We start from the raw sequence: 12,130 nt of genomic DNA, 5'->3' as shown, positions 1-12,130 counted from the left end.
GTGAGTCTGGGCAATATACATAGTTATAATCAAGTATCTAAAACCATTAAAACAATGAAGTTGAATTAAGATAAAAACAAAGAATAAAATGGCAGGAAAATATATAAAGAGTATTATTCTCATATGGTTATCTAACAGTCTGACTCTGGAATAATTAATACTACTACTACTAATAGTCTTATTCCCCAATCTGCTTTAATTGACTCCATATATTATTTATTGTTAACATATAATGTAAGAAGCTCTGGAGACCATCTTCCTAATTCTGTAGAGCAGGGCCTGGATAGCTAATTATAGTCCTGACTGAAACCATTATTGACAGCGGTTACTGCTTGTGACTTTCAGTAACATCAACCGGGCCCATTTACATTTATTTTTATCCCAATATTTTAGATTTTCATTCTGTTTACACACACAGAAGACTGCCTTTTGCCTGGATTCTTAGATATTATAACTGGCAGGTACTCTCCTTGCTTCTTGATTTAGTCTCTTTTTCCATGCCTCGAGCAGTCATTTTTGGGAAGATGATTGTCAAGGGAGTCATAGGATGACAACCTTAACAAACATAATTCCAATGTGCTTACATCAGTTAAATTCCCGAGATCTCATGAATCTGCTGGGATTTCTTTCTGTTTTTTGTCTTGAAGTATTGTAGGAAATTGTGTGATAAAATATTTCGTTATTTTATTTTCTAGATAAAAACAATGAGAAGGCAATGCCCGTGCTCGTAATGGAATCTTCCTCCACTACCACCGATATGGTAATGAAGTTGCCTTTTCAGTGTCTCAGTGAGACATTTCTAAAACTTTTAGGAGGCCACACTTCTTCACCACCTTCCGTTGTGACTCAGGCTCACATGGCCTCACCTGGTAGAGGCAGAATTTCAGATTCTTAAAGCATCTCAATTTTATTTTGTTTTTATTTTGACCTGTGTCATTTTCTGACTGATAACTGCCACTGATGTAACATCGCTAGACACTGATATCCTTGTTGAATGTAGAGCTGTTAAGCCTACTACTAGATACCCACCCACTAAATGCTGTTTGTCTGATGAATTATTTTTTGTTTCTGAATTTTTGAGAGAGGAATGTCTTTTCCAATTAATCTAAGAACACGAGTGAATGATGCATTTCCACCTTTACTCTCAATCTAAGAGAAGCCGATAATCTGAGCTGTCAGATTCTGAAAATTTAATAGTTTATATCTCTTTTTTTTTTACTTGGAAGTATATTGCTACTACAGTGACTTTTTCTTTTATTCTTGGTAATCTGTATGCTGGTACTGCCATCCTGTGTTATAGGTTTTAGAACTTTCTGTTTTGCTATGTGAGCATTTCTTTAGTATAAAAGTCATCAAATCATCAAAACAATTTAGGAACAAAACTTTAAAAAACTTGTAAAAGTCCTCTATAAACAAGATTTATTGTAATTATTTTACTAATAAATGAGATATGTAAATATAATTTTAGACCATTTGGGAAGAATTTAGTTTAAGACTGACTTTATTAAAAATGAATATACAGTGATATGAGTTATATCACTAATCTGGGCCATTTATAACAGTGCTATTTCAAATAAAATATTGGCAGACTGATGAGACAGGTGAGGAAGAGAACATGGAAGTCCTCAGTGAAAAACGTGACCAACACAAAGGTAAAACATGGGTTATATTTGTCAATTGTTAGAATTCCTAATATAGGGGTGATGGTTGTTATTTATTTCTGTCCTAAGGCAGTTTATGCAATTTTCTCACTTTCCAATTACAAATATAGTTATAAATCGCATCTCCTTTCTTAGAGGCAATTCTTCAATTCTCCATTAATGGAGAATTATAAAGATGATGTTCTTTATTCCTGCGTAGAAATCTGAAACATGAAAGAGTTGAACTATTTGGCTCAAACAAGATGAAGTGGAAATGTTTTGTTTTGTTTCTCTTGAAGAAGCCTGTCTAAACACACTGGGCTGGTCCAGCTTTTATGGCCTATTGGTTAATAGCTCAAAAGCCACCTGTTAATGGAAGGGGAATTTGCATTTGGGAAGATTTTGCTGGATTCAGTTAATAGTTTCAACTTAATTATCTTCTATTCCTAACTTATTTATTTATTAACTTTACTTTATTTGTTTGTCAAACATGTACAAGATAACAAGTATAGGTATGAACATAAACATGAACAAAGGAAGTAAATACAGATAAATGGGGACAGTAAGACAGGGACGGTAGGCATGCTGTTATACTTACGCACGCCTCCTTTAAGGACCTCTTAAGAATAGGGTGAGGTCCACAGTAGGCAATTTGAAATTGAAGCTGTGAGGGTTTGAGGCTGTAATAACGGAGTTGGGTAGAGCATTCCAGGCGTTGATCCTCTGTTGCTGAAGTCGTATTTTCTGCAATCGAGTTTGAAGTGGTTTACCTTGAGTTTGCATCAATTGTTTGCCATGTATTATTGTAGTTGAAGCTGAAGAAGTCGTTGACAGGCAAAACATTGTAGCAGACAATTTTTTACTATGCTTACAGTAGATCAGACCACATTGCCTCCTTGTAATAAAATCCTAAACCTCTAAAATCTTAAAAGGCATGCTTCACGTCTGTCTACAAGGGACAGTGATCTGGGTTTTCTCGGAGGATGTTATGATGTCATTCCCCAGAGGTTTGTACCTGCCCCAACCTTTCTTGCTTTCTGCAAGATTTTAAAAACCTGGGTTGGTTGGCTAGCTTGGAGACTGGGTTGTACAGTTGAGCTTGTACCTTGGTGTTGCTTGATTTTTTTAAATCTCAGCATCTATATTGGTTGCCTATTTAATAATCTTTTATCTTTTTAATTTTCTGTTAGTCACCCAGAATCCTTTTTTGTTTCATTTATACATTCATTCATTGAATGAGAAAAATAAAATAAAACAAAATAATGAAATAGAATAAGAAGATCAGGCGTTGTCTTTTGGCTGTTTCAATGAGAAACCAACCCGTTGATCTCCCTGAGAAGACCATTCCTGATGCTTGTCCATCACCTTTTACTCATAATATCTTCTGCCTTTATGCCTTGAAAATAATTGTCATTGGACAGTGCTCCATTGTGCCAGATGAACATGAAATTAAAAATATAAAGTGCACATCATTGTATTTCTCTCTCCACAGAAAGAATAGAATTTTTAAAGAAGTGTAAGCAGGCTGGGCTTCTGAATGAAATCTTTGAGGAAATGTTAAATACTCTTCACCTGGCACAGGAAAAGCTGATGGAGGACAATACTCCAGAAGCAGGTACTGTAAAGAATGTGGGATTCTCAATTGTCTGAGATCTCCTATCCGAGAGGTTTGATCCCAAGAGTACTGTTGTGTCACCTCATGGTCTTCACTTCTCAGAGCTAAATGCTCCTGGTTCTTTTGGAGTTTCCACTCCTCTATCATCTTTCTCCCCTGAATGCATCCCAGTTTGGTCTAAATAATTCTTGCAGTTTAACTGCTAATCATGCATGTGAGAAAGATCTTAAAACAGTGGTTGACTGCAAACTAAATATAAATCAGTGGAGTGGCATAGCTTAAAAACGCAAATGGAATGTTAATTTGCTCAAAATAATTATATTTTGTAAATCACAGGAGTAAATAGTTCTGTTTTATTTTTCATTGGTCTGGAACTATCACACTAAACAATGGTCACAAAGATGTTTCACTTAACAACCACTTGACTTAGTAACACTACTGGTCCCTGTTATGGCTGTTAAGTGAGGACCTGTGGTTCTATCTCTTCTTAGTAAACCCTTTATCATTTTGCATCTTCTTTGAACAATTTATATAGCAATTCATTTAGTGTCCTTCCTGTTGTTCTAGGCTTCCTACACTTCAGCTTGATTTTTCTATATGCAAAGCTAGCTATCTACCTGGTTGTATTTCTTGGTCATCAGTCCCTCCTTTTGTTTCCTACGTAATTTTTGTTTTCAGGCTTTCTATTAAGGGTTTTCTATAGCCCTATTGGCTTTTTCCACTGCCATGTCATCAGAATTATTTCAGTGTTTTCCACTAATCTTATTTCTCATCTTCTCCTACTGTAAACTTAAATTTCATTTTTTTGAAGTGAAAATGTATTATATCCTCAAATCAAAGACCATGACCTCAATTTCGTTCAATAGTCATGCTATTTCCAGTTCTTCAACTAAGTATTAGCTAATGCCAAATTGAGATTAGTTTATTCTCGTGTACCTTCTTTTCCTTCTTCGTTTGCTGTCACCAATTTTGTGGAAGACCCTTGCCTGGCAATTGTGATAATATTATTCAGAAAATAAAGGAAAATATAGGAGAACAAGCTATTCTCAACTTGACATTAGCCAATAGAAAATATTCTATTGGCTGATGCCATGTCTGTATAGCTGATGGAAGTGTGAATAAGTTTATAAGTAGATCATTCCTCAAGCTATCTGGTCCCAAACATACATTAAGATGTCAGCAAATTGCCTAAGTACTTGTTCTCCTATGAGTTTGTTCTACCCTACTTTCCTTTATGTTCTGAAGAGTATTGTCACAAATTTTGTGGAAGGTCCTATATGCCTCTTTAAGAGATTTTCATTTAGAAAATATATTGCAGTGCTTTGTTTCTGCTCTCTAAATGTTACCATTTTATGTTAGAATCTACCCCTGCCTTAAAAACATTATTCCAATTTAAGGATTATTGGCCTGGATTTGATTCTTTCTTGTTGCCGTTTTTAACATGTTTAATGTTGCATGTTTCATTAAAATTGTTTTTCTTATTTGAGTTGCCGTAAAGAAAAATGTTTTTCTTTAGTGAATTTAATGAATTGTCTAGTCTACTTTCCGCAATTGCTTACAATGTAAATTCTCAATAAATATATATAAACATCTTTAGAAATCTCTTGCTCTACAGTTAATGTTTTGAATTTAGATGCAACTTGGTTATTGATGAAAAGGTGATTTAAAAAAATACGTCTGATCATTATCATTATGCATATTTTAAAAGAAGTTTGTGTTTTCGAAGAAGTATCAGCATGTTCTTTCTATCCTTAGAGTATGAAAAAATAGTCGTATCACTTTTTGATTGTGATCTCTTTGAAAATATTCTTAGAAGAGCTCATTCAGGTATGTATTAAACAAAATGTAACAATTCTTATAGTTTGTAGAACCAAAGCTATTCCTTTTAAACTAGTTAAGAATACGAATAAGTACAGATAAGAATGCAGTATTATTTTTAGTACTGTGTTTCTTTGATCATGTCAGTCATTTGATCTAGGAAAAAACTCAGCAAATAATACATCCAGGCAACACAGTGAAACCTCCATTTAGCAGGCTTCAGATGCTATTGTACAAATCAATTTTTCCTCTCCACAAAATAACGAAGCATTATTTTAACTGTATGGCTTCAGTGGCAATTTGGAGCATTTTTATGATGATATTATATAAATGATGCAAATAATGCAAATTGCATCATTTAGTCATTTGTATAATGGAAATACAAATGATGCAAATTGGCACACTGACATAATTTGTATAGACGTTTGGAGTTAATGGATACCTTATCCATCTAAATCAGAGGTCTCCAAACTTGAAAACTTTAAGACTTGTGGACATAGCTGGCTGGAGAATTCTGGGAGTTGAAGTCCACAAGTCTTAAAGTTGCCACGTTTGGGGACCCCTGATCCAAATGATCTAGTAAAACAAAGTTTAATGATATTGCTTTGTCTGCCTTACAAAGGATGCCGACTGTTTTATTGCAAATCAATATTGGTGCTTTGTGCTAATTCTACCTCGTTTACTTCAGTTGCACTCTTAAATTGACGTGTGTGACTTTGTGGAACAATACTTTTGATTGCTGCTGTTCCTGGCTCTGCCATTCTTGAATAGGGAGAAAGCTCTTGGTATGCAGCTTCTCTGGTTGCTATTCTTTGAAATTTACATACCAGTAATACTTTGACAATTTTTCACAAACAAGTTTGTGGGTTTTTTTGTTTTTTGGGGGCAGATGGAAAAGGGACAGAAAAGAACGAGAGGAGGGGAGAGGCAATTATAGATGAGAAGGGCTGGCAAAAGTAATGGATGGTCCCCATCACCTAAGATGCAATGTTTCACATTCTCCCTGAAGGACTGTGGCCCTTATGTTTCCCCAACCTTCTTCCCCTCCTGGCATTGCTCTTCTAAGTCTATATACTTTAATAGTAATTTGCCTGGCATAAATAATACTTTTTAATATATCTCTGCATATGTTGCTAATCTTAAGTACTGATTTTAATTTATACAGGAACAGAGGGAAAAATTCAGGAACTAATGAATACACGGGAAAAACTGGATGCTCAGATTGAACTTTTTAGAGATTTAAAAGAAACAGTATTTCCTGTCTCAGAAGACACAGATAATACCTCAAGCGGTATCTTTGAATAACCCACCATCTTTAAAATGTTCACTGTTTCCCCCCCCACTCCCCTGGTCACTTTGGTATAACACATTTTATACGTGGGTAACTGTTGTTTTCCCAATTTTACAGTTGAGACCTTTTTGATCTAGCCAATAATCTACCATTAGTTTTAAATTAGAGTGTATACTTCCAAGAGTATAGCTTCAAATGCCTTCTATTACCGTAGATGAAAATTGATGGAAGAAAATGAATGAATTCATGATATGCACTTTATCTGCAGATGAAATTATTAACATGCTACTGTAAATCACTCTGGTTTTGGTTTACGGTTATCTTACAGAGCTATCAGATACAGGTTAAGATGATCACTAGAAGGTAAAAAGAAAGACAAATGCCTGATACTTTCCTGCCACTTAATGGTCATTCAAGGTTTTTGCAATTCAGACTCAGTATCTCTTATCATATACACTCAATTTCCCAAAGAAACTGCCCTTCCCGCTTCAAGTTTATACTTATAAAGATATACCCATATTTAGATAGTGGTTAACTGTGCTAATGAGGCCAATTTATATAAATTTCAATTGTTTCACATCAAGTAAATCAGCAAATCTGCCACACAAAAACTTTAGAGTCTTAAAGAACATTCTGAATTTTTTAATTGCTTAATTGCAAGCAGTAGTTTAGTGAAAATATTTTCTAATAATGTATAGCTATTTAAATTTATACATTTGTACTCATGCACTTACATACCCTTTGCAGAATTTTAAGATTGGATCATTTTGAAAATAAACATGCATTATGAGCCAAAACACTTTAGAAATAAATTTGCAACAAGGTCTAAAGTAGGAGGTAACATACCTCCTTCCCTTCCCATTATGCTTTTGTCTAGCTCTGAGCAGACTTGCTTTCTCAACCTTTACTTTTTTGGTATTTTTATCAGTGACTGAGGAGAATATCGCTTTTGAGAATTTCTCCAGATAGCAACTTTGCTATGGTTCAGCATCCAGTTCACTGACACACTTAGGTGGCATAACCATCCAGAGTGGCCGATTTCAGTGGACTGAGCAACAGGTGACTCAAAGCCTGTGAGTACGTAGCCCATCCCTCCATCATCCATCTTTTCTCAAGTTTTATTAAATAATTGTAAGACAGCAGTGCAGTGGTTTAAAAAATAAACTATTGAACTGCTTCAATAGAGAAAGTGGTAGCCATTTGACTTTAATTCAACTTCTGAAGATCCCTAAAGCGATACTGCCATTCAATTGAGACCCTGAATGTGATTCTTTCATATGGATTCTGACAAGTGCTATTTTATAACCTTTATCCTGGCACCTGAGGGCCCTGAGATTTTCTCACCTTTTGGGGAATGTATTGGGGGGAAGGGCCATGTGGGTTGTTTCACTCTGAAAACCGGAGGAAGATGATCCTTGGATTGCCTGCTTATCTGGTTCGCAGGACAGCAGTTACAATAACATCTTCACAGCTGTGGATTGGCTGAATCCACATTGGACTGGAGGGAGGGTTTTGTAATGCCTTAAGTCTAACTGTAATGCCTAGGGGGTTTTAGAGTCTGATTTGCTTTTTGACCTGTTTTCACTTCTGCGCAATAAAAGGTTCCTTTTTAAATTCTTAGTTTCAAGAGTTTTTACTTTCTTGAGTTAGAAGTTGAGAGGCAGGTCCTTACATATGAGCCAGTTCTGCATACTGTAGTTTTAACATGGACAAATCAGGGTAAGTTCCGTGAAGAACTATTGTCCTACAGAAGTAGTACAAGAAATACATACTTTCTCCTACAAACAAGGAAGCATTAAATCTCATGTAAACAAGATTAAGAGGCTGAGTGACACCATATTAGGTATTTCAGATTAACAGTTGGAAGGGACCTTGTAGATCATCTAGTCCACACCCCCCCCACTCAAGCAGGAGACGCTATATGAGGGGTGTCAAACTGGCACCTCCAGGCGAGATACGTTGTGTGCAGGCCACACCCACCCTAGATCCATGAAGGGAAAAACATCACAACATGACGTGACACTGTGAGTTTGACACATTCTGACAGAATGGCAGTCCAGTCTCTTCTTGAAAGCCTCCGGTGATGAAGCTCCCAACTTCCGAAGGCAAGCTGTTCCATTGGTTGATTGTTCTATCAGGAAAGTTCTCCTTATTTCTAGGTTAAATTTCTCCTTGTTCAGTTTCCATCCATTACTCCTTGTCTGGCCTTCAGGTGCTTTAGAAAATAGCTTGACCTCTTCCTTCCTGTGGCAGCCCCTCAAAATATTGGAACACTGCTATCATGTCTACCCTGGTCCTTGTCTTCACTAGACTAGCCATGCCCAGTTCCTGCAAACATTCATTGTAAGTTTTAGCCTCCAGTCCCCTTTTACGCATGGGTCTTTTCAGCTCACCTGATTCTGGCAAGATAAGAGGACTATGGGGGAAAACCTTAGTCATCCAAGAACTGATTTCAGTAAACCACCAATAAATGAGCAGCACCAAGTCAGAGTCAAGCATCAGTCACTCCAAGGAGGAAGAAGCATAATTGAAAGATCAAACTTTTCTATAGCAAATACTCCAAAAGACTTAATAGCTTTTCTCAATCACATTTTAGAAATGCTGCACAAATAATTAACTTCCTAACTTCGTTCCGACTTTTGGGGTGAAAAAAGGAATCCATCCAGAATACCAATCCTCACATAAAGATGATTTAGTGCATAATTTTAATAAAGTTTAAAATTCACAATAGGCAGGCATCTATTTTATTATATAGTTTATACATAATCGCAATGCAAAACAGCTTTCTAACAGTCATTTACTTTGAATGATTTATGTCCACAAAACAGAACAATATGTAATTCTTTTTCAAACATAATAAACTTCAAAGGAAATACAAAAACACAAATTCCAGTTTGGTTAGGAAAAACAAGTTGATTCTTGAACATTTCAAGTTATTATATAACTCAATGTACTTACAGTGCAAATTTATTACATCCCACTGAATTCAGTGAGCCTTATTCCTAGAAAGATGTATAGAGGAATGCAACATTTTTCACAATTTTTCAAATAACTAGAGTGTAAGTTTCCTTCATATATATTGATTCCTTTCTCAAAACTCCCCTTATCCATGTAAAATAGTTTGCTTCCAGTTGCCATCAGAGTGCTTCCAAAGAATGAGGTACCACAATGTGATTACAAAAAATTAACAAACCATCTGCAAAGAACAATCTCTGACATTATTTTAGCTACTTCTACCCACTCCATCTGTTCTGATTTTCTCAAGAGTTACTTAAAACAGTAAATAGATCCAATTCTTTGGAGTAACAAAACCCAAGTAAAATGCTTTCTATTTAATTTGGAATCTCTTTAAGAGTACAGCTGTTGGGCATTAGGTTTTATATTGTAGGCGATATAATTAATTGGACTTATGAGAAAAAGGCATGAAAGCTGTGGAGATAACAGTCCAAAACAAACACACCTCTCAGTTCTTAAAGGCTCCATATTTACTGGCTTTAGCAATGAATTCCTTTAGCAAAGAACCATCTATTTGCCAGAAGGCAGTTGTCTGGGTGACTTCAGTCAAATGATTGATACAAAACTTAAAGCAGAATTCTTCTAAATCCTAAATAGAAAACAAAAAAAATTTAAATTCATTCAAAACAAGTTTTAAATTGAAACATTCAATAATACTAATGCTGAAGAAAGTATTTTTAAAAAATAAATTTTATTGAATAAAGTATTAACAGCATACACAACATTTGTTATTTTCATCTAGGTCATTCTGCCACTTGTTTTAACCACAATAGAAAAAGGAAATATTTTCATTTTACCTGTCTTAAAATCTTTTTCCATGTATGTAAAAATGCAATTTGAATAGGTATAGTACCATTAAGATACCACTTTTAAATATTTTATTTCCAGGTTATATTAGATAACTTTGAATTATAAACTACTTCAAGGTGGAATATCTGGATTGAACAAAGACTTACCAAGAACCATGTATTTGGTATTAAAACAGAATAAAAGTATTATGATGGGACAAATTGTTTCATATTCTTAATGCAGCAAAAAAAAAAAACCCACCCTTTTAACAGGTAAATCATCCCTAAAACTTCACATGTTCTCTCATAACACACTTGGAGCAATTTGCCATAACTCTGGAACGAATTCTTCGGGCAGATGTGTCTGTTCTAGCTCTTCTCTTCATTTTCACCACTAAAATGCATGAAGAGAACTGTGATGGCCTCTAATGGTATTTTACTATGTGTAACACAAAGGAAAAAAAGCCTGTACTTTGGCAATGAGAGACACACACATCTCCAGGGTGTTGTGGAGTGAGCCCTTCAAAAGAGTTTTGAGATGTCCAACATGATTCCAAGGAGCTGCACTGAATTACATTTCAGGCTCTTATGTTATTGTTGTAAATACAGGACTGCGTTATACAGAACCCAAGGCTCAATCCCTTAGTCCTGAATAATGTTACTGCAGCTGAGATAAGGTCCAACTGGTCAGAAAGCACTAATAATTCAGCTAACACTAAATTGACTATGAGTCTCAAATGCTAAATCATGTGTCTGACTTCATACATCTGGAAATTTACAGAATGCAAACCGATGAAGATATAAATTGCCAACAAACCCATCTTTGTCATTCTAAGACATTTTGTTGCTCATTTCTATCACCCAAGATGACTCTCCAAATATGTCTTCATATATGTCACCCCCAAGACATATCACTCAAACACTCCCAAGACAGTACTCCAATTTGCCACCACTATTCATCCAGTGTATATGTGAACACACACACACCGTCTTCTGACTTCCACCTCCCCTCTTAAAGTCATGTTTGTGCCCAGCTGCTTCACTGTTTCCCTAGCAATTCCCCAAGGGGCACTGGAGAGGGCAGATTTCAGGGGACAGCTGATTTACCTCTGCATCATAGCGCACCGCTGCAGAGAGCAGCGAGAAAGCATTCTCCACTGTGATTCCTCTTTTGATGAGATGTTGACATAATTTTTTCAATCGGTTTTCGCAGTACGATGTAGCCAAGTCCAGAAGCCCTGAAATTAAGATTTTAATTACATTAAATGATACAGAATCTCCTGCACATTGGTCATAAAAGATAAAAAGTTGTACTGAAAATGTAAAATCTTTACACATCTTAGGAGGCAGAGTTCACCAGAAAAGGCTGTTAAACAGAGAAAGGCATATTCAGTCCATTGTCCCTTGTCATTTGGCTCCGGCAGCTTAAGGGAAGGTAGACTGGAGATGCCTGACTGATCCCTTGATCCCTTCCTGTAACTGCTGCATGCCAGGATGTGGACATCTCCTATAACAAATACACTGTATACAGTCAGCTAATGTGCAAAAGGCCTATGAGTTTAATTCCCAATGGAAGGCCTGAATCCGTAGAAGATACCAGTCTTGCTGTAGGTCCTGGGGTGCAACGGAACCTAACATCTAATCAGCAAGGTACAGACACAAATTCAGCAAACTAACGGCGCTTTGGTGTCATATATGTACATTCGCCATTTAAAGAGGTTGTCAGGTCCCTATGGGAACGCTGCCATTCTGGAAAGGGTGGAGGTGAGACACCATGGATGGAATGGTTTGCATGCTTTCACTTTTGCTGTAATTGCTTGGGGGATCTGGGGGCGGGGAGACAAGGCCACTGACTCCCTCTCTGCAGGTTCCAGCCATATATTCAAGGCTGTGATGCCCCAAGGAAGACCTCTTTGCACCATCCAGCCTTGGAGTAATGATAACTGTTTCAAGAGTTTTACTT

The 12,130-nt window shown here is 36.2% G+C and overlaps 2 protein-coding genes across 9 annotated transcripts in view; one reads left to right on the top strand and one right to left on the bottom strand.

The window, feature by feature from the left end:
* The window catches only part of PHF11 (PHD finger protein 11), a 28,901-nt gene extending 20,923 nt beyond the window's left edge, over positions 1-7,978 (top strand). For all 7 annotated transcript variants that reach the window (XM_087919443.1, XM_087919446.1, XM_087919442.1 and 4 more), the window contains exons 6-10: positions 696-760; positions 1,589-1,652; positions 3,133-3,255; positions 5,011-5,082; positions 6,239-7,978. In XM_087919443.1, the coding sequence (XP_087775569.1) occupies positions 696-760; positions 1,589-1,652; positions 3,133-3,255; positions 5,011-5,082; positions 6,239-6,378 (464 nt within the window). In that variant the 3' untranslated portion in view covers positions 6,379-7,978. The remainder of the gene's footprint in view (positions 1-695; positions 761-1,588; positions 1,653-3,132; positions 3,256-5,010; positions 5,083-6,238) is intronic.
* Positions 7,979-9,094: 1,116 nt separating this feature from the next.
* Positions 9,095-12,130, bottom strand: part of RCBTB1 (RCC1 and BTB domain containing protein 1) — a 32,986-nt gene continuing 29,950 nt past the window's right edge. For both annotated transcript variants that reach the window (XM_026707659.2, XM_087919439.1), the window contains exons 11-12: positions 11,275-11,405; positions 9,095-9,968 (exon numbers count right to left, since the gene is read on the bottom strand). In XM_026707659.2, the coding sequence (XP_026563444.1) occupies positions 9,828-9,968; positions 11,275-11,405 (272 nt within the window). In that variant the 3' untranslated portion in view covers positions 9,095-9,827. The remainder of the gene's footprint in view (positions 9,969-11,274; positions 11,406-12,130) is intronic.

This window comes from Pseudonaja textilis, chromosome 1 (genome assembly GCF_049901715.1).
Source record: "Pseudonaja textilis isolate UNSWEBS1 chromosome 1, rPseTex1.2, whole genome shotgun sequence".
Lineage (NCBI taxonomy): Eukaryota > Metazoa > Chordata > Lepidosauria > Squamata > Elapidae > Pseudonaja > Pseudonaja textilis.
The sequence above is the reverse complement of the archived record's forward strand: the minus strand, read 5'-3'. Positions and strand labels throughout refer to the sequence as shown.